Source organism: Lathamus discolor, chromosome 20 (genome assembly GCF_037157495.1).
Source record: "Lathamus discolor isolate bLatDis1 chromosome 20, bLatDis1.hap1, whole genome shotgun sequence".
NCBI classification, from domain to species: domain Eukaryota; kingdom Metazoa; phylum Chordata; class Aves; order Psittaciformes; family Psittacidae; genus Lathamus; species Lathamus discolor.
Genome location: NC_088903.1, coordinates 3,104,766 through 3,132,514, shown reverse-complemented (window position 1 = coordinate 3,132,514; position 27,749 = coordinate 3,104,766). Strand labels below are relative to the sequence as shown.

General features: G+C 51.9%; 1 protein-coding gene across 3 annotated transcripts in view; it reads left to right on the top strand.

Moving 5' to 3' along the window:
* Nucleotides 1-2,244: 2,244 nt before the first annotated feature.
* MLLT6 (MLLT6, PHD finger containing) overlaps nucleotides 2,245-27,749 on the top strand; it is a 45,239-nt gene continuing 19,734 nt past the window's right edge. Inside the window, exons 1-8 of one of the 3 annotated variants that reach the window (XM_065699173.1) lie at nucleotides 2,245-2,367; nucleotides 5,819-5,898; nucleotides 10,493-10,547; nucleotides 12,055-12,164; nucleotides 12,598-12,701; nucleotides 13,343-13,436; nucleotides 14,630-14,734; nucleotides 23,707-23,823. In XM_065699173.1, coding sequence (XP_065555245.1) covers nucleotides 2,259-2,367; nucleotides 5,819-5,898; nucleotides 10,493-10,547; nucleotides 12,055-12,164; nucleotides 12,598-12,701; nucleotides 13,343-13,436; nucleotides 14,630-14,734; nucleotides 23,707-23,823 — 774 coding nt within the window. In that variant the 5' untranslated portion in view covers nucleotides 2,245-2,258. Of the gene's footprint in view, nucleotides 2,368-5,818; nucleotides 5,899-10,492; nucleotides 10,548-12,054; nucleotides 12,165-12,597; nucleotides 12,702-13,342; nucleotides 13,437-14,626; nucleotides 14,735-23,706; nucleotides 23,824-27,749 lie in introns of all 3 variants that reach the window. The other 2 variants (XM_065699174.1, XM_065699172.1) reach the window with 2 other exon arrangements.

The window sequence follows — 27,749 nt, the reverse complement described above, 5'->3', positions numbered from 1 at the left end:
TCACCATAGGAATTACTTATGTAAATTGGAACTTAATCCCCTGAAGGCAAATTTGCAGTTCAAGTCCAAGTGTCTGCTGGCATGGCCAACTGGAACCAAGATGGTCAGGGGATGGCGGATGTTTAGCATTTTGTCCCGTAGCCGAAGACAATCTCAACCCACAAGGATCTCCTTCAGGTTACAAAGGCACCCAGCCAGATTTTCCCTCTTTTCTTTTAAACACGTTCATAACACAATAGATAAAAGGAAGAAGAAAGCAAAAGAAAAAGAGGGGGAGAGGAGGGGAAACCCTCCCAGAAAAGTGAGCTAAGGCTGAGTGAATTTCCAGCAATGTGGTGACCGTATTGTCTGCCCCTGTGACTCTCAAAGGAATGGAATAAAAGGAAGACAGCAACCCAGCAGGCAGCTTCTCAGGGAGCCGTCTGCCTTCCAGCCCCTTGATGTAATGCTTGAACAGGTGCAGTATAAAGGATGCTAAACTGGTGATTACTGGGGCTGCTGGAATGGGTTTCCTCTCCACTCTCTGCGGAGGTTTTGCTTAAAGAAATGAGATGATGGGCTACATCGATCTCCCAAAGGCTACCTGTCACAAGGGGAATGCTTTGAGCAAGAAGAGGGTCACATATGAGACATGGACCTTGTTTCTGCTCTTATTTACGTTGCTATAACCAGGAGCAGCTCCTGGGGAGCCACTGCAGCGATGCTCTTGCAGCATGAGAGCAGAACTGAGATTGTGTTCCAGGGACCACCCTTCTGCAGAAACATGGATGGTGGTGGAAACTCCTGAATAAGGACATGGCCTTCTGGCTACTCCCATACATGCCAGCATCTGAAAACAGTTTTAAGCCCTACAGGCAGCCCTACTACACAGCAACTGGAGAGGACCCATTTTTCTTTATCGATGCAGGCAATAGGATGTTCACTGTGAGGTTTTTTACCGTTCCTCAGCACACTCTGGCACCAGGCACTGCCTCTTTTCCATGGCGTCAGCATGGTGCCTGGGTAAGGACCCACACAAGACCAGGAGACCTGGCTCTGCTCCCTTGGAGCTGCTCTGGGTCCTCCAGCAGATGATTCCAGGCAGAGCTGGAGCCACAGGAACACGTTACGTGAGTCCTTTGGCTTCCTCCTAGGCCTCTTTTCTAGGAACTAATTTTGTGCTCAGTGTTAGGGTTCTCCTCGCTTTTCCTTGTCTATTCTGGATGGTACCTCCAAGGCAAGAGCTGCTCCTCACAATATACCAGGGTTCTCATGATACTCTGCGGACACCAACACAGGGTGCCCAGATAAAGCTGTGGCTCCCATCCCTGGCAGTGTTCAAGGCCGGGTTGGATGCGGCTTGGAGCAAGCTGCTCTAGTAGAAGGTGTCCTTGCCTGTGGCAGGGCTTAGAGCTGGATGAGCTTTAAGGTCCCTCCCAACACAAACCATTCCATGGTTCTATGATCCCCTGGTTCTGTTTCTAGGATTTATGGGCCCTGCAGGTGCAATCCCGTACAGCACAACTCACTGTACTTCAGCATTATTTCTCTTTACGGGTTTCCAGCGGATTCCTGACGCTTGTCCTGCTGGGCACAAACCTCCAAAGCGGCCCCTTTCCCTCCTTCCACTCAAAGATAACAGAAACAGGTGCCAAAGGGGTTAAAGCCTCCTCCAGAAGGAGCCGCCGGGAGCAGGACAGCCGGTGGCGCTCTCGGAGCCCGGATCTGTCAGGGATTGCGGAGATAATGGGATTTGCGGAGCGGTCCCGGCTCATCCCTCCGGCGCGATCCATGTTGGCTGGCTCGGGCACGCATCCAGCGGTTTGCACACCCGGCTGCACACTCGGATTCCTGCTCGGGAGGGAGGGGAGAACAAAAACATGGAGATGCGGCGTAAAGCGGCCGGAGGGGGGGGGGGGGTGTAAAAATAATCCTAATACCAATAATACAATTAAATCATCGCTCACACACACAGAGGCACGCGGAGAAACGCACCCGCCCCAGCCTGCGTGCAGCACATGAACCTCGGCTTTTACCGGAGCCATGATTGTACGGGGGACGGGGGAAAGGGGGGGGGTTGTGTCTGTCCATAGGCTGGCCCCGGCCCCCCCCCAGCGCTGCCCGGGGGGGGGATCGAACACCCCGCAACCCCCGAGAAGGGCGTCGGGGCTGCGAGCGGGGCGGGGGGAGCGCGGAGGAGGAGGAGGAGGAGAGAGAAGGAGGAGGAGGAGGAGTGTGTGCGTAGAGGGGGGGGGGGGGAAGGAAACCCTCATGGAAGTATGAAGGAGATGGTGGGAGGCTGCTGTGTCTGTTCTGATGAGCGGGGCTGGGCGGAGAACCCGCTGGTGTACTGCGACGGGCACGGCTGCAATGTGGCGGTGCACCAAGGTAAGGCACCGGATCCCGGCCCGGCCCGACCCGACCGGCACCGGGCACCGCGGGGCCGCCGCCGCCGCCGCCTTCCCCCCGCCGGGCGCCCCGGGGAGGCCAAGGGGAAGGCGAGGGGGGGGACACACACAACACACACGGGGGAGGCGAAGGGAGACGGGGGGGGGGGGGGCTTTGTTTTATCCCTATTGTTCCAAATAACGGTGTCGCCGCCGGCCTGGCTCGGCGGAGGAGCCGCGGGGGGAGCGGGGCGGGCATCAGCTGCGCCCCGGTTGCCGGGGATGGCGGGGGGGGGGGACGACACACGACACACACGCACCTCCCGGGGTGCTCGTTACCGGGAGCCATGGGGGGGGTGTGTGTGTATGGTGGTGGTGCCTCCTGGGGCGACGGAGCCGGGTTTCCCCCCCCCCCTCCCCCCGTTCCACTGGGTAGGGCAGGCTGCTGAGCCCCGGGGAACTGGAAGGGGGGGGGGTCCGCTACCGTCCGGTACCCTCCGGTAACCCCCGGGGCGGGCGGTAGGAGGGCAGCCCCCCTGCTCGCAGGGCTGCGGGTGATTTGCATTTTAAATGACTTGGAGCACGCCCCTAACACACGGCACCGGAGTGGAAAGTTTGTCCTCGGGTCTCCCACCCAAACAACAACAAGAAGATTAAAAGGAGATGTATTTGCTTTCGCTCCACGCCAGCAGAAAAGCACCGTGATTACCCCGGCTGCGTTGTTTTGAATAGCACGAAGGTTTCTGGGCTCATCTGGCATGTCTGTTTTTCCATCTATTATTATCCCATCCATCCACCAGCACATCTCCAGCCTCTTCCTGTACAAGCTCTCCCTCGGTGCCTTGATGCACGCTCCTGGTTCCAGCTCCACTGGTGCCTGGGTCCGGAGCTTTCACTTGCTTTTGCTTCCCCTGCGTTTGGTGTGTCCCTGCTCACGGGTTATTGAGAAGTCGCTTACAACCAGGTGACTAGAGGGGAGTTACAATGAGGAAGTGAAGCTTGCAGGGGTTTCTCTTCAGTCCGAGGTGATGCTCGGGTGTCTCCTGGCATCAAGCAGCCCTGAGGACCTGGCAGGACTTCCCTATGGAAAGATGCTTCTTTCTGGTTTAATTTCACTGTTAGAAGTCTAACAATTCTCCTTATTTATCAAACCCCATGCTAGAGAATAGGTTTCTTCATTGCTCTCTTTTGGAGGGAGATGAAGGGCGTTGGCATCCTTCTGCCCAGTCCCAAGATGAACAGAAACACTTTTGCTTACCGGCAAAGGACAGCTTCACATGTGGAAGAAGAGTTTCAAATGCACCATGCTTTTATTCTTTTAGGGTGCCTGTTCCTAGGCCCGCACAGGTCTGGTGGTTGGATGGTTTCGCTCTGCTGTTGCTTTGGTGGAGTTGGAACATGTTAGAAAAGCTTCAGGAAGGGCATCGCTTGCATGCCTGGAAACCCCAACTGTCTGCTTAGATCCTGGATATCCTTCAGGATATAGTAATGCATTTGTTGCTCGGGGAAGCTGTGGCTGCCCCATCCCTGGCAGTGCTCAAGGCCAGGTTGGACACAGAGGCTTGGAGCAAGCTGCTCTATGGAAGGTGTCCTTGCTCTTTGCAGTGGTTGGAACTGGATGAGCTTTAAGGTCCCTCCCAACTCAAACCGTGCTGTGATCCTATGCTATGCAGTGTAGCAGTGTGTAGCGGATGTTTTTCAACCCTCTTTAAAGCCTGCTCATAACCCTCTAGGTACTGTGGTGGTTTGGTTGGCTTTTATTTCTGAAGTAGAAACAAACCACTGGAGGGGATCATCTCTCTCATTCGGTGCAGTCACACCCAGGGTTTGGTGTCTGTGCTGCTTGGATATCCGCAAAACCAAAGTTACCTTTTGATATGATTGTACAGCTAAGTAGCCCTGGACTTAAAAACCCCCTTATGTTACAGCTACACTTTAGGGCTGACTCTTAAAACTACCAGTCCCAGTTCTGTGATGGTGCTTAGAAATCTGCCTACCCAGGAAACAATTCTGAACATTAACAAAACCATCTGATTGAAATGAAGCTCTAATAAGATAGTTAAGAACGCTTATGAATCATATTGTCAGCTCTGCCTTACTCATGGTCTGCTTTCCTCCTTCCTTGTTTCCTTCCTTTTCGAAGCAGCGGGCACAGAAGCTCACACTGGCTCCAGCTGAGTGCTTGCCTTTGGCCCTAAGCCCGCTGCTAAAGATGGACCCAGACTCCTCTGTCATTGCTTTCGTGTCGTTTCTATTTTCTTGTGCGTATGCCTTGGCTCATCTCACAGTCAGCTCTTTCAGTTTAACTCTACAATTGCATTCGTTTTCCTGCCTCATGTGGGAGAAGAGACATTAGAGAGATGGAGAGAACCTATTGCGGGTCGTGTCTGGTCCATCCCCTGGGGAGCATCACAGGATTGCTTCCAGCAGGATATTTTCAGATGCTTTGTCCAACCTAGTTTCAAATGTCTCAAGTGACTGGGATTCCATTCCAACTGCTGGCTCGCATTTGAAGGTGGAATAAGGAAGATATAATTTGTTCTTTCCTAGGAGACTCCCATACCCTTGTCTGAGATGCATAGTCTTCTTACCACTATCTTCACCAGCCTCTTTTGCTTTAAACCCACTTGCGTGATGGCGACGAGCCCTTTCAGGGTCAGAAACGCTTCCTTTGGGACTCACAAAGACCGTCCTTGGAGAGTTAGAGGGAGGAGATCGCGGGAGAAGGTGACCAATCTCCAAGCAGTGTTACCCCATCAGAGAAGGGCTAATTGTAAAGAAGTCGGAGCTGCAGCTTGCAGAGGGGGACCCTGAGAGCATCAGTAGTGATGTAGACAGCAGGAGGGATGTGAGGTATAGCTGGATAAAACCAGACCTGTTGGGTTAGCAGCTGGAGACTTGTATTGACACAGAACCTGCTCATAGGAGCAGTCCTAAACAGGCTGAGCCCACTGGTTTTGGAAGCCTGCTGGGAAAGGCTGGACTCGGGGCGGTTCCGCTTGGTGTCTGTCTGAATTCGCATCGAGATTATTTCCTTCATTATGCTGAGATTTAATCTTAGTCCTATTTATGGTTAAGGGGCTTCATAGCCATCCTTTTCGCAACACTTAGAATGATAGTGACACTTCAGAGGTACGAAATGACTCTGTTTGTGTTCCCTAGGCCAGAGGTAGCCACAGTTTATGAAGCACTCCATTCCTGCTTAGGCCAGGTTTCCATAGGAATTTCTCATCCTGGGCATGAGCTGATTGGAAAGCTTGTGTAAATGGACCTCTTGCAAAATGCCCCCTGTTGCTGGGTATGGAAACTCGAAAGAGGAATAAAACGTGGTGTAGATGTCATTTTTGGATATATCTGAGTGATAACAACTCTGGCAACCTTTTGTATACCCCTGACGTATGAAGTAGGTGATTTAAAGATGATCTAATGAGCGCTCTTTGCTTTTCTTCCAGCTTGCTATGGAATTGTCCAGGTTCCTACCGGACCCTGGTTCTGTCGGAAATGTGAATCTCAAGAGAGAGCCGCCCGGGTGGTGAGTACCGAGCACGCTTGTACTTACACTGAGGAGCAGGTTCATTCAGTGCCCTTCATGGCACTACTGGGAGCCCCTGGCAGAAGCTATAGAGCCTGGAATTCCAGCACTGCTGTGACTGCAGCCCCAGCTCTGCCTGTAACCCGCTGTATCTTGTTTATACCGCAGGAATAGTTGTGTTAAACAACCTGATACAATGCTGTTAGCCATTTTGATGACAATTCTGCAGAATTCTGCTTTTAAGCAAGTTATCAGTGTCAACAGTTTTGAGTCTTGGAGACCTCAGTCTCATTTAGAAAAGAAAATAAATCATGGCATTCTTCTAAAAGGCGCTTTCCCTGCTCTGCAGGAAGCTTTAGAGTGGAGGAAAGTTGGCATCCAGAGATGCTGCTATGCTGTCAAAGTTACTGTGCTGACTGCCAGGCTGGATTGGCACTCAGATCTCCCTTGCAGCAACAGTCTCCTGCATAAAGGCTTCTGAGTGTGTGAAGCAGCGAAGTGACAGCGAGGTGGATCAGGGCTCAGTTTCTGGCTAAAGCAGTGATTCAGCAGCCTAGAACATTTACAAATGTTCTCAATTAATTCTGGCATTTCCCGGTGAGGCAGGGAAGTGGAAACAATCAGGCCCAGGGCTGCCTCTGAGCTCTATGTGGCAAAGTTATTTGGGCAGTAAACCAGGCTGTGAGTTTATGGCATGCCAGCTACTCTGCAGTTACTTCCCACGTGAGCCCTTATCTGATACGGCTGCACCATAGAGCATCTCGAGTTGGAAGGGACCCATAGGGATCATGGAGTTCAACTCCCTGCTCCTCCCATCCAACTGCTGGGGCATTGGGATGTGGTTCTTTAACGTGTTAGCGATGCTGTGGGTGCTGCTTTTGCCATGCAGTAAATCTTCCCCATTTCCTGCCTTTTGAACTGGTTTAGCTGAATCTTTTCTAAAGCACATGCTTAGTAAAGTTGACGTAGGTGAGCTCTGTGGATCTGTGCGGATAGCGTGCTTCATCTCAGCTGGGCTCTGCTCGCCGCGCTACAGAAGCTTAATCTGTTTCACAGATGGGCAAAGAACTTGGCAAAGATGAGTGAATGGGGGAATTAGGTATCTGTACCATGCTTTTGACATTGCATTAACTCATTCCTCATTGGAAGTGGGAGTGTAAACAAGGCCAGACTTTCAGACCTGAGCTCCTTTCCCATTGTAAGATGCTGCTTTTATGTGCGCTGCAGTAAAGAAGATCAAATGTGTCTCTGAGTGGTTTTACATCCTGCAGATAGTTTCATAGCAAAGAAAGGAATTTGGGTTTCCTGGGCCTCCTTCCGCCCGCTCTCCCAAATGTGCAGGTAGAGTGAAGCCATTCAGCATCAGGTACAATGCAGTGTGAGCTGTAGTAACATGTATACACACAACCCTCCTTACCTGTGCTCGTTGCAAGGACTGACTTTTCACGTGCACATTACACACTTCAAGCTGCCTTCAAGGTATCAAGACAACAATAACCCTGCAGGTGGCTCCTTATTTAACTTGCTCTGGGTGAAAGCCCTTAGACAATGCCTGGTGGGCTTCAGTCGTGCCATTCAGTCCCGTGGCATTCAGTCCTGCTACTATAATAACTGAACAGTGATAATCTTCCTTCCTAAGCAGAGCTGGGGGTGATTTCCTATCTAAATCCCTCACCTTTTCAGTTAAACAGCAGCAGTCATAGCAACAGACATGTAGATGGGTAAATCTAGTTCTTTGATGTAGGGAGCAGCATGATCAGAGTATGGGAAATGAGTCAGGTCTTATGAGATCTGTGCATGGCTCTGCTACTAAACCACTTCAGATTTGGGCTCTGTGGTCCAGCGAGGCTGGAGGGGTGACTCTTCCACTGCCCTGGGGTTCCACTGCTTTCTCCAGCTGTAAAGAGGGCATTACCAGCCTGCAGACATTGCCTTGAGGTGCTCACAGGAGAGGTGCTGAGATTTGAGCACGAAATAGCCTGGCGGCAGCAGCAACAAGATGAACTGCTATTCGTGATTCTTTCATAATGAGTGTGTGGCAAGCTCCTTTGAAAAACAACGTTTTTCTTCCCACGTCTGCCTTCACAGAAGCAACTCCGAGCCGTTTACAAGCTTTGTCCATAACAAACAGATTTCTTGGCTAAATATTGATACTTCTGCTTTGAAAATGAGGTACGGAGGCACGGAGAACGTTGCACTCCTTAGCGAGTGCTTTGAAAACATAGCTCTCCTGATTCCTGTATCCGTCCTTTGGAGAGATGGACTCCATCCCCAATTCGGCTTTGGAAAGAGGGTTCAAGAGCTCTAAGTTTCAGGTGTAGTCTGGGGGTAAATCCCGGAGTTAGGAGCCCCAGGGGCTCAGCAGCTCTCATTTTACCCATCACAACCTGGTTTAAATTGACCAAGCTCAGCTCTTTTTCCCAGAGTTGAAATAAAACCCCCCAGAGACCTCCTTGGCCTGTGCAGGTTGAATAAGAGGAAGAGGTACTGCTAATCCCTGCTCATAACCCCTCCTCAGATGCTCAGGTCCCTAAAGGATGCTGTGGATGCTATTGTGCTTACAGTAAGCAACTGAAAGCCCATCCACTTTGTAATCAAATTGCCTAGGAAGCCCGGTGAGCTGAATGGCCAGAGGGCACTCATGTGAGGGATCATGTGAAGGCTTTAGCTGTCATTTGGAGGCAGGGCTATTAAAAGTCTTGTGTGGGGCCGATGGAGCTGTTAACCCCTCTTGTTACAATCAGAGCTTTGCTAATCGCATGGTGGGAGAGCGGCTTTGATCTGAGGGGTGGAGGGGAGAGCGGAGGGGCCTTTTCAAGTGCAAATTTCTTATTACAGTGTCTCAGTTAACCCATTTCTTCTGTCTTGGCTCTGCCGGGCTTTCCATAGTGATTGTGAGAGCAGTTCTGGCAGCCCAGACCTGACCAGGAGCACTGAGAAACCCCTCCTGTATCACCCATCCCTATTTCAAGCCAAGTTGCAGGGCAAATGAAACAGGGTCCAGACAGCAGTGCTGGTCTTTGTCCCCTCATCTCTTCTACGTTATCACAGGGGTTTGGGGCTTGCGAGAGGTGCCTGTTTGACAACCCTCCATGCTTCACTCCCGTGAAAGCACTTGAGGATTGGGTTTAGCCTCCCTTGCTGCCCATTGCGTTACAGTCGTATTTATTGTGCCAGTCTGTCCAAGCAAGCAGAGGAAAGCTTGCTTGAGGAAAACCTTTGTGGAAGCTCCTCGGGGACTACTTGGTAGCAGAGGCTTTTCCTTGTAGCCGGTTATTGCTCACTACGGTGGTGTTCTTTGAGGCATGGAGCATCTGCGCTCTTGTGCTCACCAGAGCTGAGCGATCACAGTGCAGCGCAGGCAGGCGAGAGCACAGGGTCCCACGCACTCATGGTGGCAGAGGTTTCTGTCTCCCTTTGACATCAGGCACCTCATTTAGAAACTTTCTGACAAAACCATTTAGAAACTTTCTGACAAAACCATTTAGAAACTTTCTGACAAAGCACATTTTTCACAGAAAACAAGGGGCTTTGTTTTGGGGTTTTGACAAAGCTGACGTTTTAACTGGGGGAGGAAATGGAGAGGGGCTTTTTTACAAGGGCCTGTAGGGACAGCACAAGGGGAATGGCTTGAACCTGCCAGAGGGGAGACTGAGCTGAGCTCTTAGGCAGAAGCTCTTCCCTGTGAGGGTGCTGAGGCGCTGGCACAAGGTGCCCAGAGAAGTTGTGGCTGCCCCATCCCTGGCAGTGCTCAAGACCAGGTTGGACACAGGGGCTTGGAGCAAGCTGCTCTATGGAAGGGGTCCCTGCCTGTGGCAGGGGTTGGAACTGGGTGAGCTTTAAGCTCCCTTCCAACCCAAACCATTCTATGATTCTGTGAAAAGGTTTGCACCTTTTCATGCCTTTTTTAAAGTCAAAGGAAGCAAAAAGCACAGTGAAATCTCCCCCGACCCATGCCATCAGAAGCCAGTGGCTGTTTTCAGGCATGGTTTTGGGCTGTTTTGGTGTGACAACGCACCCCAAAACCACCCCGCCTTCCACCAAGCCTTCATAAAGGCGTTATGGCAGGGGCCAGAGCCCTCATGGAGTAACAGGCCAATGCGGAGGTTGAAATGAGTGAGGCGCTCATGTCTGGTGCCCCTGTGCCCGCTGGACCCCGATGGAGGAGACAACATGTTCTTCATGGTTCTCCCCCAGAATATCTCAAGAGAAAAGGAAGGAAGGAAAGAGGCAAAGACAGATCGTAGATAATGGTTTCTTTCTGTTTGCCTCCTCTCCGAGTCATGGCTTTCAGTTTTACCCCCAACCACAAAGCCTAAACCCATTTTTGCTTCAAAAAGCCCCATGAAAGTCAAGGTTCACTTGTTGCCCCGCACCTCTTGGGCTGAGGCGTTAAATACATCCCCGTCAGACAGGGCGACATCGAGCTGTGTCAGAGCATCATTGTGCACCCAAACCACCCTCAGCCCTTCTTCCACTTCCTCTCTTTGAAAGCAGCCCCATCTTTCATACCCGTGTTGTAAATGAATCATCTTTTCTGGCCCCGCGTCGCTGGGAGCTCGACTAAACTTGTTGTTTCTGCTTTAATTTCAAGAGATGCGAACTGTGTCCCCACAAAGACGGAGCCCTGAAACGGACCGACAACGGAGGTGAGTACGTCCGTGCGGAGCTGGGTATGTCCACAGAGCACTGGGGCTGGTCCAAAGCACGCAGGAACTCATTTCCAAGCCTGTGTCCCCGGCAAGGGAAAGCTGGAGGCTCCATAGGAATGGAAGCACTGCCTTTTCCTTACAAAACTTCACTTTCTGAGGCCTCTGTGCTGAGAAGACCTTTCCCTGTGCAGAAGCCTCCCAGACCTGTGGCTGGCATTGGAACATGCAGCTTCTTGAGCGTAACCAGTGCATGATCTGGCTTTAAGAGGAATGGGGATGTTGCAGTTATTTGCTTCATGCTTGCACAGCAGCAATGTGATCCTCGACTTACCAGAGCTTCAGCCTGGAGAGCAGGGACCAGGACACAGTAAAGATGTTTTTCTCTGCAGAACTCATCGCCTCTGGTGCTGGGCAGTACCATGGAGTCTGATTTCAGTTGTCAGAGCTTGTAGCTATTGATGCTACTGGCTGTATAGATCACATTTAATTCCTCTCAAACCCCTGTTTTTCAGAAAGGCTTCTGTACCTACCTGCCACTTACCTTAATACTCAAAGAGTTAAATTAGACAAAGAGGTCTTTCTTCTGAGCCCTTCTTTAGAGAAGAAACACCAAGTCCAGGATATTTTGTAGAAGCATCTTCTAGAGATGGTTGTAATGCTAAGAGACTTGGTGCAACAGCACAAGTATTGTGCTGGGGGATTGTTTTATAGTAACATAGCATCTTTTTCCAAACATATTATTACATGGTTTGGTCAGGTCAGGGTAGCACAAGAAGTGCTAGAATCATGTCCCTTTACAGAATTATATAGCTCAAGTGCTTATGCTGCTGTAGGATTCTGTAATCGTGGAGTTTGGTTCTGCCTGCCCAGGTGAATCCATCCTTATTCTAACTAAATCCTTCCAGTGCAGTAGCCATACCAGTATGGATTAGCCCCCTAAGGCTTCTGACCTTCGAACTTGCTCTGTTCTGACGTGACCAGATGGAATTTCACCTTACACATCTGATTTGTGAAGTGGCTTGGTGGATTTAGATTTTAACTTGATTTGACTTGCTGAAAAAGAGCCTTCCTCAGCCGTTGATAACAGCCAATAAAGGGAGCTTTGTTTCCAGTGGTTTGGGGCTACACATCAAACCTGTCCCATCGACATGGACTGCATCTCTTGGATGCTTTTTCTGGGTTTGCTTAGGTCTTAGCTTTGAGTCTCAAGTGCTGGGGGGATGCTTTTCAGAAGAGTGGGTGCTGTACATTTCTGTTCCCAAAGAAACCTCTGTGTTCTGATTGAATGTGGAGGTGGTATCCGTCTATCTTTCACCCACAAAGAATTTGATTCCTAACCAAGTTACAACAAGCAGTATTTCAAATCTAACATCTAACTTCAGTTGGCTCCCTTCCTATACTCCCTTCCCTCCCTCCCATGCTTGTCTGCAGCCCTGTCTGGATTTATGCCTCTCCTGGGTTGCTCCGTGTGAATCTCCTCTCTCTGTCTCATTTGCTTCCCCAGGGTGGGCCCACGTTGTCTGTGCTTTGTACATCCCAGAGGTGCAGTTTGCCAACGTGCTCACCATGGAGCCAATTGTCCTGCAGTATGTGCCCCATGACCGCTTCAACAAGGTAAGGCCACCTCCCTCTCCTGCTGCCCCAAGCGTGTTTGCCCTCCCTGAGCTTTTTGGGGTCATCTTATTCTACCACATCTGTCCAATTCCTTCTGATTTCCAGGCACTCCGATCCCTTTCAGAATAACAAAGTCAATGCCCATTGTTGAAAAGAACTCTTGGGTCCTCCATTTCTCTCTTCCCCTACTCCCTACAACTTGAGCAGTCTCCACTTTGGAGTTGCACTGCACCTTTTGATCTGACACCGTTGTTACTGGGGGAGGAAAAGAGGTGCGAGTTTTGAGCCTGCCACTGGGAAATAACCCAGAGCTGCTGTCCTAGGAGGGAGATGGGTGGACACAGAGTTAGGAGTTCTTGAAGGCTTTGGCGAAGAGCAAGAGCGAAGCACGGATTTTATCTGCCTAAATGAGGCCTTTCCCTTTCCTCTGCAGACCTGCTACATCTGCGAAGAGCAGGGCAGGGAGAGCAAAGCAGCCTCTGGTGCGTGCATGGCCTGTAACCGGCACGGCTGCCGGCAAGCTTTCCACGTCACCTGGTGAGTTCCGCACCGCGGCCGCGCCGCGCATGGGTGGTGCGGGGAGCTGGGCTGATGCTGCGGGGTGTATTTGGGGTGAGGGTATCTCATCCGTGCTGAGCTTGGGAGGGGAAGGCAGAGGGCTCAGCAGTGAGAACGAAGGCTGGGGATTTCCCTCAGCCCATGTGGGATCCAAGAAGAGAAGAGATGAGTCACGAGGCAGGAATGTGCCTTCTGCGGCACAGCACATGCACAAGTATCATTCAGATGATGTGATTGCAAGGGCTGATATTTTCGTGTGCCCTTGCAGCCTGAAAACAACGCTGCCTCTGAGCAGAGCAGGGGGATTCCTTTACATGGATTCCTTGCTCATGAGACGTCTTTTGTTGGAATGGTGACTGGTTTCCCAGGCCTTCCTTAAGCAAAGCAAAAACTGCAAGATAAATCTGGTAGAAAAGTAGTGACACGTTTGAAGATGTTAATATGACTTAAAACTAGTCTGAACTTTTCCCCCCTTCCTCCTTGCATGCCATTCGCCAAGCAGAACAGGAATCTTCAGGACCCTGTCTTGAGTATCCTGAACTGTTCTTTGCCCTTTTCATGGGATCTGTGGTCTGCTTGTACAATTTGCTCTATTCTCCCCCTGCTCTCGTGTATTTCAGTGCCCAGATGGCTGGCCTCTTATGCGAAGAGGAGGTCCTAGAAGTCGACAATGTCAAATATTGTGGCTACTGCAAGTACCACTTCAATAAAATGGTGAGTGTCTTCATGCCTGCCATGGAGATTTTGTCACATGAAAGGCGTTCTCTTCATCCTAGGTAGTATCTCTACTCGGAGCAGTAAGAAATGCCAAGAACACATAAGCAAGGTCTGCAGCCTATTTCCCTTTTCAGCCATTCAGTCAGAGTCACTTGGGAATAAAGATTAGGTTATATTTCACGTTTCTATAGCAGCTTTAAGCCCATTTTCAAAAGTAGGTGTTGAACTCTTCCCATCTGTTTTGGCCTCCCCGACCCGCTCTGTATGGCTGAAAGATAAGGCCCAAGAAAGGAGAGCAGCCACAAGGTTTGATGCTCCAGGGGAGCTTGGGTATAGCTCAGGCACCCTGGGCAGGAGGGTGACACAGAACTTCTGCCTGAGGACACAGCCCAGAAGAGACGTGGAGTCATTCACTACTGGAGGGTTATTTGGGGCAGAGGACTTCCCCCTATTAATTACAGTGCAGGCGGAAAGAGAGGAACCCTTTTCCTCTTCTGCATAATTAGTAGACACCTGCTCTCCCTGCTCCAGCAGAAAGGAAACTCGATGCTCTCACTACAGCTTTATGTCTCAGTGCCGCCTTTGTTGCTGGACTTTCCCACTTCTCCTTCCTGCTTATCAGTGCTGTCACATACAGTGACTGATGTCTTGAGCTTCCCCTGCAAGTCAAGCTGGAGGACACCATTCCTGCCCTTCAGGTCCCCTCAGGATCTGACACAAGTGTAGCTCTGTATCAAGTTTACTGATGCCGAGATAGATAGCAGGACTTCTGCTAGAGAAGGGCATCCTTCCGCACCCCATCATGGCTGAGAGCTGGATGCTGCTGTTCAGGAGGGCTGGCTTGTCTAAGCAGCATTGCTGCTTCCATTGAGTTTGAAGAATGGGTTCTTATCAGCTGCGCCCTTCTTGTACAAGTGTCAGTGTACGTGGGCCACCAAGAAACAGAGATCGGGGGAGTTAGATCTATGTGCTGTTTGTAGCCCACTAGTACAGTGTTTGTTGGGGTTCCCATGTTGGCAACCAGGCTGGGCACTCGGTACGGAAAGAACTTGGTCCTGCATGTCGTAGATAAGCCATTCACTGTAACAGTGAAAGCTGGACTGTGTAACACCGTTTCCTCTCTCTCTTTCTCTGTTTTCCCCCCTTTTCCCATCTCCAACTCCGCTCCCCTTCCCCACTTACCTCAGAAGACCTCGCGTCACTCTGGCGGTAGCTCCTTCATTGCTGGAAGGAGGAGTCGATCCGCATCCCCTGCTCAAGAGAAGCATGTATCCCACCACGAAAGGCCAAAGAAGGTAAGAGCCGCACAGAGTTTGTCATGTGGGATGGAGGGGAGAAGGGGAAGAGCGTGCAGAGAGCACCGATGGCCTCTCAGGTGAGCCTCGACTCTTCACAATGAGTTTCAGTGTCAACGATCTGAGCTGTAGCTGTGATTTCAATGTGTATGCACAGAGAGCAGCACAGCCGTGGGGAACGTGAGGCCAAGTTTCCATGTTCAGATTACGCCAGAGGGGTCCTGGCAGAACGTGCCTGTGGAACGTGCAGCTTTCCCCTCTCTGTCCTCATGGCAAGTCCACTGTGAGACTTGAGTGGTTTCCAGCCACTGAACCCATCTGTGTGGAAGCAGCCCGGGCTGCGATTTCAAATGCAGCAGCTTGAGGACAGAAACTGGAGGTCGTTGGCCTCAGAGCTTGGATTCCAAGTTTTAAAGGGCAAAAAGACAGTGATTAGTAATGTGCGTTGTGGCCAGGAGGTTAATTGTCGGCAAGAGCAGTTAGCGTGAGCTAGGTAGGACTTTGTTAGCCGGGTTAACCAGCCACACGCATGCCAGCTGCTTCAAGCCTCCCTGTGAAAATAGTTTATCTTCATTACACAACTATTTAGGAGGACTTTGTATGCCAGGTCTGATGGGTACAGTAGTTACTGATCCAACTCTGCTGCTTAAGACCTGCTCATCCAAAGTGCTGCAGTGTTCCGGGACGTGTTAACAGCACACCAAGGTTCATCATTAACCAAGCCACTCACGTGACAAATGCTCCTGTTTCAAGGGAAAGCAGCAGGGAACGTGGAAGGCAGAATCCCAGGAGACTCCTGGGCTCTGACAGGGCTGCAGGTTCCAGTATGGAAGGGGATAATTAATATAATATAATATAATGTAATATAATATAATATAATAAATAATATAATATAATATAATATAATATAATATAATATAACATAATATAACATAACATAACATAATATTATATATTATATATATTATTATATATAATATAATATATTAATATAATAAATATATAATATTATATTACATACTATATATTATTTTCTATAATAAGATATTATTATATTAATTAATTATATATTCATTATTATATTATATTCTTATATAATATTATATTATATAATAGAATAGTATCATATAGTATAGTATAATATAATGATGAATAGCCCTAGAGGGCAGGGCATATGGTTTTTGGAGGATTCAGGCTCTAAAGCAAGAGGCAGCAGGATAAGAAGTCCTCCCTACCCCTGGATGGATACACAGCTTTTGCAATATCAAGAATCCACACCACAGTATTGCCACCCTCCTTTGCCACCCCATCTATCCAAAGGGTTGGGGTAGGATCTGATGCAGAAATAGTTAGTACAGGGATACTGTCAGTACAGACGGGTAGGTTTTAATACCTTATGGGCCACATCCTGGCTTTTTTTTAGCTGGAATCCAGAATTCCTTTACCAAGCAACCCCTGGATATATTCCACTATAGTCAAAAGCCAAATTTACCTTGTTGTATAAACGTAGTTGATGTCCCTGTAAACGGCAGCATGATGCTTTTAAGCCCTGCCATATGTGTCTGGCTGTTTACTTCTTTACTTGGTTTTGCCTTGTGGCAGTAGGGGCATCCTCAGAATGTGGAAGTGGTTTGGAATGGTTCATGATAGTGACCCACATCCAGAAACAGCCCAGTGACACTCCGGTGGCTTAAATTACCTAAGTCGGATGGACCTCAGCCCAGTCTCCAGAGGTCAAGGGCATCCAAGCTTTCAAAAGCAGTGTGGCCATCAGTTAATACTGACTGACCCCCCCCCCGGCATGCCCAGCTGAGAGGCCATAAATCCTGTGGGCAGGAAAGACATCTCCTTCTTTATTTACAGAGGTTATCCCGCAATATCCAGCTTGAAACGCTGCCCACCCTGTCCGTGACGTGTTCGGGAAGCTTGCCCAAACCATACCTGATACATGGGCAAACAAGGCAGAAACCTCACTCACAAAGTGCTGCCTCCCCTTGCTGCCCACACCGAGCCAGTAAATTTCCTGCTGCCGACAAGGCTGAAGCCTACGGGGAGTATTTACTCCTCTTGTGTGCTCAGCTGCTGCGAGCAGAGGAGGAGGAGGAGGAGGGAGGGAGGGAGAAAGAGCATCTGTGCCACGGCCAGGGAGCGGGCGCTTGGCACAAGGTGATGGGCTGTACTGGAACGTGCTATTTTTAGGCAAGAAGCAGGCAGAGAGGGTGGGGGAAAGGGCAGGATCGGGGTGATTGATGGCAGCTTTGGAGAGCTCGGCTGTAATCGTAACTGACAGACTGTGCAAGTCGAGGCTGGGGACCGTGTGAGGGGTCCTGTACTTGCGGGGCTGGGAGCACAGTCAGGTAGGAGCAGGGGTGTGAATACCCTGCTTCCCAGCTTCGGTTGGAAAAGCAGGTCAGCGCCAGGGGGAGAGCGAAAACAGAGGAATATGGATTTATTTATAGGCTTCTCAGTGGCGCTTGCCACTATTGTTAGCCTGTGGGATCCTCAGGAACATGCAGAGACTCTGTCTCGCTGCTGCTGCCTCGTCAGCTCTCCTCTTCCTGATGGCTCGTTGGGTTTGTGAGCAGCAGATCCGATGGAGGCCCCTTCCAGGGCTGGGATTGCTTGGCTTTTCCAACGCCTTCCACTTAGAGAGGGGGAGTCAGCAGGGAATGGGGGCCGAGGCGTGCGCAGCAGCTGCGATGGGCAGGGTGAGGAAGGCTCTGCTGGCTCCTGAGGGTGTTGGGTTGTGAAGTGCAGGGAGGAAGGGCTGGGTGTGAGGCAGTGTGGGCACGGAGACCTTCCGAAGGGGTCCCCGCCGAGGGGGCTGAGCCGTTCCTCCCCACATGCAGTACGTGACTCGCGGCGCATGACCTAACCGCACGTGTTGCGAGGGAACTGGGCGTGCTGCTGCGCTGACCCCGAGGGGAACGGCTTCTTCTTGAGCCTGTCCAGCTGTGCAGCAGCTGGTCCCTTCCTGCCGGGGCCGGAGGCTCAGCACGCACCACAGGACCCTGTGCTGCAGGTGCTCCTGGCTCTCGGCTCCAGAAGGAGCTCAGTGCCTGACAGCTCCCTTCCAGAGCAGGGCTGGGGCTGTTGGCTCAGCCTTTATGGAGCAAAACTGGCTGAGGGAGTGGTGAAGTTGAAGGGCACAGGATTTAACCCAATGGCTCCAGTAAGACAGCAAAGACTTGGGATTTAGACTCCTAAGCCCTGCTGTAAAACAGTTCAGCATCTGTGAAGAGTCTTGTTCTCTGAGGAACAAGGGCCAATTGTGATGTGGGGCTGGAAGCCAGCGGCAGCAGCACGAGTGATACCAGCCCAAGCGTTTCCTTCTGGGCAGTCCCGAAAATGGGAAAGCTCCAGGCTCTGGGTTTTCTTCTGCACATACCAGGCCTTAGCAAAACCAGCTCCATTTATGTCTCTGGGGTTGGTATTGCGATGTGTGTGCTCTACCCTGTAGGAGCCTTGTTTGCTTAGAAAAGAAGAAAGAGAGAAGGGAAACAATAGCTAAATACCAAGAAAAGGCCGGATGACGCACAGGAGTTGAATGAAGTACAGATGTTCTGTCACCTATATTGTCTGCTTGAAATGCATAGGGGAAAATCACCACGCTCCGTGGAATGAAACCGGTCACACGAGGAGCGGATGGGAGCATGTGTACCGCAGTGGTTTCAGGTGGATACCCCATGGAGGGAGACACTCGTCCAGTGTTAATTCTTCATGAACACTTGGGACCTATAAGCAAAATCGGGAGGGGGGGGGCTTTAGTTTGGGTTTGGAGGAGAAGAGGAACAGTGTGGGCCCAGTGACACAGGAAAGAGAGGCAGGCACTTGGAGCAAATAAGCCAAACCTGCAGTTGTTCCTCAGGTCTGAGTACAGAGCCAGTTCTCCACAGTCATAACGCACCTTTAGCTCCTGAATGCCTTCCCTAGCCGTGGAAGGGACGGCTTTATTGGGCTACAGGGACTGTGTCTGTCCTGTTCCCTCTCACCCCTTCAGAACCATCTAGGGCAGCGCAGGAGCCCCCATCCCATGGTGGCTGAGCAGATGCAGGGCACCCACCATGTCCTATCTGTCTAGATAGACCTGATGCCAATGGAGGAAGCAAGCCAAGGATCCAGCCTGGCAGCTTTAACTCACTGGGGAGGTTGTACTGGGCTGGAGTCTAAACCCACCGGGTCTGTGAGGGGCTTTGTGTTTACATTTGGGTTGGAGATGGAGGTCTGCTTCTTGGGGTTTCGCATCCACGCAGGCACCAAAGGGCAAAGGGGGCATTTTTATCCAGTGGGATGCAGGTGGCTGCTTGCATAGAGTTTTCAGGGAGTGCTGAACTGAAACCTGTGCCCATCCAGCTGGAGCAGCCTTGTTTCATAGCATCCTTAACCACCTTTCTGTGCCCTCTCGTTATGTGGGTCTCCAACCACCCCCAGCAAATCTTTCCATTAGCAGGGCAGCAGTAATCTGTGAGCACCCAAAGCCCAGCGAGGGCTGTCTGTCTGTGTCTGTCTGTCTGCCCCTCTCTTGCACTCAGAGGGTGTCTCAAGGCAAAACCACAGACTCCAGCTCCACCAGGACGCAGTGGGGTCGCAGGAAAGCGTTTAGTGCCCCTGTGCCCGGTGCTGCTTCCTCCTCGCTGCCGCTGCCATGGCTGCAGCCCAGAGCCGGCCTCCTCCTCCTCCTCCTCCTCCGGGTGAGGGAGTTCAGAGAGCCTGGGAAAGAGGGAGGGAGCAGCAGAGCCCACTTGGCTCTTTGCAGCTCCCGGCTCTTCCCTCCCTCCTTCCCCTCCATCTCCTTGTCATGATCCAATTGCGGGTGTCCGGCAGATCAGAGGCAGGGGCTCGGGGAAGGGGAGCGGGAGGAGCGCTGCACATCCCCTTTTGGCAGCCGCAGCGCCCGTTTGGTCCCTCCTGCGCCGGGGAGCTCCGGGGGAGGCCGTGTCTGCGGCACGCCCCCCCCCATGCCGCCGAGCTCCCCCCGCCGCAGGCCTGCCCTGCTCCGTGCCCGCATGCCAAGCCCCGGCTGCATGGGGAGAGGTTGTGCTGCTGCTCCGTGCCGCTGGGCGCTGGGGGCAGGTTCACGTTCCCTGCAGAGCGCAGCGAGCACCGAGCGAGGTAGGGCTTGGCTTTGGCTTGCGAGGACGGGGTGGGGGGGGTGTTGGAAGGTTTTCTCCTCTCAGTGCATCCCCTTCTCCTTCTTCCCTGGTCCTGCCTCATGGGCACAGCCACGCAGGTCCCTGCTGTTGGCAGTGGCTGTGTTGTCGGTGAAGTTGCCTGGAGGGAGGGTTCGCAGAGCGGCGGTGTGCCGGGAGACGGAAGGGCTGGATGGGGAAGAGCCAGGTAGGGAGGGGACGGGACGGTTCAGAGGCAGCGGCTCGAGTGCTGCTTTGTGCCCTTGTGGCTGTTGCAGGAAGCATTTGGAGCCTTCCGGTTCCTGGAGAGAACCCACACGTTTAAAAACCTCTGGTGCGAGCTGGGGGATGCCCCGGGTTGTCTGAGGACCTGTCGGCACAGGCAGGAGAGCCAGGAGGGACTGAGCATCCGGTGGTCCCTGCAGTGGAGCCTTCCCACCAGTGCCATGGTCTGGGGGCAGCCCAGCCCGTCTGCAAAGTGTGTGTGGGGTACCAGCACTGATCGTCCTGCCTGTTTAACACAGGGCACTGCGTTTGACCGCTGGTGTGGAACAAGATGTCAGGTCCTGACACCTTTCTGAGTACCCAAAAGCATTAGAGGGTCACTGGAGGGTGGGAGGTGCATGCTGCTGGGTGGGCGAAGGCAGAGGATGCTCAGGCTGTGCAGAGCTTAAGGACTGCAGCGCAGAATGATCCAGAGTGGCTGGTGCAGGGGGTTTCTGCTCTGACCAAGCAGAGAGCCTGGAGAAGATGTGGTGGTGTGGGAGAGAAGTGCTTGGTAAGCAGAACAGAGGAGGAAGGTGTGCCTGTGGGCATGGCCCGGGGCTGCGTGCAGGGGCATGGAGCAGAAGTACATTGAGTCTGCGGTGGTTCTGGTTTCAATGCAGCCCTTTGAGCAGAGCACGAAGCCTGGTCTCTGTGGGCCAGATTTTCTAAATAGCTTGAGTGCAGTTGCTCAGCACATGGAGTCAGGGCCAGATCTTCAAAAGAACTCAATAGCCAGCAGTTGGCTTTTTGGAAAACCTGACCATTTATTCAGGCATCTAAATGGGAGCTGAGGCATTCCAGAAATCTGGTCCCTGTTGTGCAGGCTGGGCTCTTGCTGAATGTGGACATATGTACACGCTCCGACGTGGAAGCAGAGGGCTGCTCGGTTTGATGTAGCCTCTGCGCTGCCGACAGCAAAGGGAGATGGTTCAGGACACAGGCAGGATTGTGAAGCCGAAGGATGCGAGTTTGGTGGTTGCCATCGCAGTGAAGCTGTGGGAGGTTTTATGGTTTGCTGTGGTAGCAAGCAGGACATTGCAACCTTTCCCCATGCGTGTGCGCATGCGTCTCTGCGTGTAGGTTCGTTGCGGTTAGCCAAAACAACTTGGCTCTGCCTTGTGTCATCTTGACCATGATATGTGAATTTAAACCATCACAGTGCTGTCCTGCTGCCGTTTGCCTCTTCATGACTGAAATGCATTTGGGATTCGGGGCCTGGAAAGGAGAGAATAAGCTCTGTGGTACTCAAAAAGCTTAAGGACTGGGGTTCGTGCAGTTGTTTGGCAAAATGTATTGCGATGGGGCTCCTGTTTCCCATCTCTGGCTTCCATGAGCGGCACTGGCAGCATCTCCAAGTAGGTGAGCCTGTATCCAGGTGGGATGGGGATCCCTGGTGTTTATGTCTGAGCGTATGGATGACTTTCTGGGAAGTATCAGCGAGTTCCTTCATCCCTGGTTTCCCCATTTGTAAAATGAGATGTAGACGTTAAAATCCTCTCTTCAGCTCCTTGAAACTCTCTCTGCTGAGTGCTATTAAGTGAGTGCAAATTGCTACTACTGCTGGAATAATGAACACTGATCTGCACATGGTCTGTGCTTAACTTAGCTGCTTAACTAACTGGGCTAGTTTCCCCATCCTTCTGTCCTAGAAGGCCCACGAGACACAGAGTTTATAGCACGAGAAGCCCCAAAGTATTTAAACCATGATGAGATTTAGTAAGGATTTAATTTCCATTTGTCTTTCGGCACTTAGGCTGCAGGAATCGCGTTTTCAGGCTTTCCATGTTCACTGCCAAAGCTGGAAATGTGCATTAAAGAAAGGGGGTGGAAGAAAACAGGGATTCTTGTAAAATGCTGTAGCTCTAACAGAGGCTTTCACAGATCCGCTGAATGCCAGGAGTCTGGTGGTAAAATGATGGATACTGGCAGCGTTGGCTGGGCACTCAGCAAATGCACTGAAGCTCGAGGCTGTGTTGGCCTCCTCATCCCAGGGAAAGCTTCCGTGGTGCTTCCCTTGGCTGGGGGCTGCAGCATGGGCTTCCTTTCAAGGGGAATGAAACCTCAGCCAAATTCACACTGGAAGGTGCTGATTTCTGGAGCTCTTTTGCCTCACTTCATGCCTGCGTCCTCCAGCCTTTTCCTCCTGCCCTGTCCTTCCTCCTGTCCCCTTTTTCCCCCCTGTAGTGTACTGTTTCCTAAGCTGATCATTCCACTCTCTTCTCTCCTCCCCAAAACCACGCATTGCAGCTCACGTATTTGCTGCGGTTGCATCTTCCCCTGACAGCATCCCAACTCTGGCATGTGCTGGCAGCTGTAGCCTCAGGGCTTTGCCTGCATGAGGAAGCAATCAGCATCTTTCTGAGAGCCAGTGAATTGTGATACGACTGCTCTGTTCTGAACACACCTTCGGTCCAGACTGAGCACTTCAGCTCCTAGAAGAAAAGGCCCATGCAAGGGAGTTGTACCGGAACAGGCACAGAAAGGTCTCAGACAGGAGGATGGATCTCTCCGAGCCCTGCATCTCCTGCAGGTGTTTATCTGACAGCAGCTCTCTTGGTCCACACACCAGTGACCGCACTGGGAAGTTTGGAACTGAGCACAGAAGGTTCTGTACCTTTAGCAAAGCAAGCCACATCTTCAGCAGTAGCATGAAAAGCTCCTGTAATCAACTCAGTGTGCTCCCATGGGAGCATACAGCTAGGGAAGCAGGGAGGAAGCAGGAGTATGGGGCATGCTGTTCTAGCCATCCATCCTCAAGCCCCACTGACTTGAGGTGACACAGCCGTACCTCTTCAGTCCTTTCACTGAGAGCATCCAGCTAACACTAAGAGTAACCTCCTTGGTTGCAGTATGTTCCCCAGGAGAATATAACATCAGGGCAGGCAGGACCTGGTGTTTCCCAGGCCATGGTTTTCCCTTGGTTTTCCGTTTGAAGAATCCCACGGCTCGGAGATTTTAGTGAGATTAAAAACCAGAATGAAGAAATCAAACTAAATAGACTGGTTCCTGTGAGCAGAGATGGACCCAGACCAGCCGCCTCTGTTGGGAGGGGAGACCTGAGGGATCTCTCTCTAGGTTAAGCCTCCATTGTGAGATCCCCACTGCCTGATCTCTTTACCTGTGCACACCCAATATGGGCTGAAATCCAGCTTCTCCCGTTGGCTACACAGGGTGGATCTGAGAAAGCCTTGAAGAAGGTAGAGAGTGAGGGTAAGGGGCACAGAGCCCCGCTGGGGAGATAGCAAGAGGAAAGCTCAGGTTTCTTGGAATCAGCCAGAGCTTGTTCAGTCCTTCCCTATCATCTTACCATAAACTGATTTGGGGGCTTCTGCTGATGCTGTGCGCTCCAGATGTTGGCTGCAGCTGGGGTAGAGGTAGTGGGATGCTCCCAGCCAGAAGAAGCTGGGATGTGGCAGGGGGATACTGGGCTCATGTGGATGGGTGGAGAAGGAAAGAGGGATGTGAATGTATGGTTGTAAATCCACACCTACAAACCCTCCTTTCTTTTCCCTCACAAGTGCTGTTCTCAGCAGAGGAAAGGTTTGTACTTCCAGCGCTCTCTGGTTTCTTTTGCAGAGTCGGAAGGACAAAGAAAGACCTAAACAGAAGCACAAAAAACGTCCGGAGTCTCCCACCAGCCTTACCCCATCCTTGGTGCCCGTTGCTGCAGAGAAGGTACCAAACCTGCAGGATGTGAGTGTGGGGACGGAGGGCAGGGGGAAACCACTGGCGCTAAGTGGGGAGGGCAGGGCAGGAGAGCAGAGAAAGGGGCTTGTCCCTATGGTTTGATTCCTGATTCCTCACATTCTCCCTCCCTGCCTCGCTCCCCACCTTGGGAATTTAACATGGCAGCTGGCTTGATTCCTGTCAGCGCTGACGATGCCGTCATGGAGCTCAGCTCCCAAGTGATGGAGCTGTAAGTGCCAGCCTGTTCTGCAGCAGATGTTCAGATTGGAAGCTCTCATGGAAAGAGCTAAATATCCATGCTTTGGCCTCTGCTGCTGCCACATCGTCAGCTCGGGCAGGTGGATAAGCAACGCAAGGCTTATGGGAGGAGGTGTTATCCTCCATTAGACAAACTGATGGAGCTGAAGGGAAAAAAACCAGCCCATCTTAGAAGCACAGGAGATCTTCACAGGGCATCACAGAGGTGGCTTTTCTGTGCAAGACAATGGCGGGGGGGGGGGTTGGTTTCTGTTTAGTTCCCTCATTTCAGGAACATTCAGGCAGAGGGGCACAGGGCAGTAGCCTGGGTTGCTCCTGAGGTGCGGAGGCAGGGAAGATGCTGCATGTGTGGGTTTGTCTCCTCGGTGCCCGGGGCTGATGGGACGCAGTCAGGATGTCAGCGTGTTTCTCTGTTCACATCATGCTGCTGGACATGGACTTTTGCACCTGGCTGTAAAACAGGAAAACCCATGAGCCCCGAACTCCCAGTAATGCAGAACAGACACAGCTGAGTATGCAGCAAGGTGAAGGCCAAGTCTGTGGTTGTTCAGGGTCAGGGAACAAGTGAGGTTACTCCAGCACCTGGACCTTTGGAGTTGGCCTCTCCTGTTTGTAGTGGGAATGTAAATTAATGCAGCTCCTTAGCAGGGCTGTTCTGGTATAAGCGAGAGTAGGACCAGGGCCAAGCTCCTGCTACAGCAAATAAACAGCGTGTCCCAGGAATGTCCTTTCGTGCACAAAAATGCTCCTTGGAAAGGCTTGGGTGTCCTTTACGTGGCAGGAATGCCTTGTGGAGATGAAGATTCACAGGCTAGCGGTGTCTGCGTATGTGAGAAGCACTGCAGGGGCAGCCTGGAAGGGAGAAAGCTCCTGCCAGTCAGCACAGGGTCGCTTTGGGTTAGGGCTGAAGCGGATTTGCTGTGTTCTGGGGGGGGCCAAGGGAGCAGATGTAGGTCAGAGCTGAAATGGCAAAGCTGCTCTCGTGGTTCTCAGGCTGGGAGAGGCAGGAAGTTAGAGCAGGACAGAGCAGAGGGAGAGCCTCGGAGCTGCCATCACTCGTGGTGTACCTGGGCTTTTGTTCAGCTCCGCTCTGGCTTTCGGGAGCCGCAGATTCACCCCGTTACCAGAGCTGCCGGGAGCTGATGGCCTAAGGAGATTACTTTCAAGCTGAACTGAAACCCAAGCCCTGACTCCTGGCCAGCTCGAGCGGCTGTGAGACAATTGCCCACTGTCTCCCCCAGAGCCCTGCCAGGCCTTTGTCAACGAGGAGGAAAGGTGCAATTCAGTTTTACAGGCAGCTTTCAACTCTTTGTAAGCTGAAATTCAGGAGATCCTAATTACTGTAGCCCTGCTTGAGCGACAGGGTTTTAGTGTTTCCCTAGGGAGTTACTATTAATCCTCATAACAGTGAGTGTATTTCCCTTGCCTTTTGTGGTGCAGAGATCCCAAAATCCTTTTCCAGCTCTGTTACCAAAGGTACTCCAGATGGAATTTAAGAGCTGCTCAGCAGCCTGCTACAGCCCTGCACAAACACCTCCGAGGGTGGTTATAGGAGGCTTTCTGCATAGTTGCACTGGTGTAACATTGCCTAATGGAAAACCTTGAGCCACATCAACGTAGCACATCCAAATAGGTTACCTCTTGGAAGCCAAAACTCTCTTGGACCTTTCTGGGTCATAGATTAATGCAACTCATCGCAGTAGAGTGTACTACAAACCAAAAGCTGATGCGCATGGGAGAGCACTGCTAGTCCCTGCTGTGCCATGGTTAGAGTCTGGAAAGAGCTGGGGTCTCTTCCTCTCCTTACCACTTGCATGATCTTGGGTAAGTCTTTTATCACCTCCATGGTCTTCTCCATGTTCCCAGTGAACCAGAGCACAAGCTCCCCATGGATAACCCCTGTAGGTGATGCAGCACCCCGTCTTTCATGGGGAGCGGCTGGATGAGAGCACATCTTAACATCATGCAGCAGCAAGGGCAGATGCTCATGTCCAGGCTCCTGGGAGCAGGACACTGGCCCAGCGAGCAGAGCCACAGGAGGCTGGTGCAGCCTTTGATGTCCACACCAGACCCATGCTGACGGCACTTTGTGATGCTCACACTGTAGCCAGAGGAGCACCACACTTGGTGAGGCTCCTGTCCTGGTGCGCAGGAGCAGGGGTCGAACTGATGGCACTGAGCATCACTGGTGTTCTGGAGCCAGCAATGAGGAGAGGAGCCAGACAATCAGCAGATTCAGGCCTTGGCACTGTTTGCTCCTTGGACATCAGGACTGCGGGCAGACTGTAGTGTGGCACCAGCCATGGAGAGGTGTGACTGGGACCTGAAGCCATGCTCCAGTCTACTCCCAGTTCACTTAGCCTAGAAGGAGCCTGGAGCAACGGGCATCTGAGCCCCAGCATCTGATGTCGCTGCCAAAGCCCTCTGAAACTGTCAGCAACCCTTTAATAACCTATTTTCAGAGCTAGACTCCTGCGTAGCAGGACTCTTCAGGCTCCTCCAGCAGGCGAGGCTGGCAGCAGCAGCACTATGGCATTGCTATGGAGGAACCGTGGCATATTCCTGTTGCCTCTGGCAGCCTGGCCTCTGCCTTCACATTTTGCTTTAGTTTTGCAGTCCAGATTTCTCTTTCAGGTCCAATTTTCACCTAATCCATCGCCCCCCCCCGTGCTCCCCTCTTGAACCATTTAGTTACGAAGATCCTTTGATGTGGTTTCAGTCTTCCTCTCGCAATCAATAGCAGCAGACCTCTGGCTCTGCCAGGGTTTTGAGCATCTCCCCAAGTGCTTCCCGGTGTCTTCGAGGAACCTAAATACCATCAATACCTGACACTGGGACTCTCCCAGGCCTCCGTGTCCTGTCTGTGCGGGGACAAGCTCTCAGTGCCTCGCTCAGGTTTTGGCAGATAAACACCCTGAGCACACGGCCTGGCCTCAGCTCTCATCTGCACCGGAAAGTGAAACCAGGGTGTGAATTCACAGCATGCAAATGCCTCTTCCTAACAGCTCGTTTCGGCTCTCCTCCTGCCTCTGCAAAGTGGCTCTGGGTGATGAGATGTCCCGGAGGGGCAGGAGACCTTGCTGGTGGGGCACAGGAGCGTCCCTTTTGGAGAGCACACAGAGCTGTGAGCTGCAAACCCCCCAGGGGTGGTTTTGGGGGGATTTGGGGGGATTTGGAGAGTGGGTTTGTGCTGGGGAGAGGCTCTCTTTCACTGGCACGTTGGCTGCTTGGAGCTCACACAGGCTGGGGAGTGGGAGGGAAGCAGAGAACATCCCCTCTGGGTAAGAGTTTCTGCTTGTTCCACGTGGTCCATCCAGAAGTGATGCCAAAAAGGATGCTTCTGAGCAGCCTGTTGGAAAGATGGCATCTGTGGGGGGGGGTCTGGGGCAGAGGAGGGTTTCTCACCGCGGCAGGAGCAATGAGCCTCACCCGTAAGCGTTGGCAGCCAGCGCTGCTCTAGCTCGATAGTCACTGCCAAAGCCAAGAGGCAGTTTCTGTGCTCAGGATCTCTCCATGGAGCTGGTGCCTGGTGCTGGGATGGGGTTAGTGAGCAGCAGCACAGCAAACCTGCGCCTTCCCTCCTGCTGCGAGCGCCCCTGGGGAGCCATCCTGCTGCTCCCTGCTGCAGTAAATCTGCAGGATTGCGACCCCCCCCATCTGCCTCCTCCTGCCAG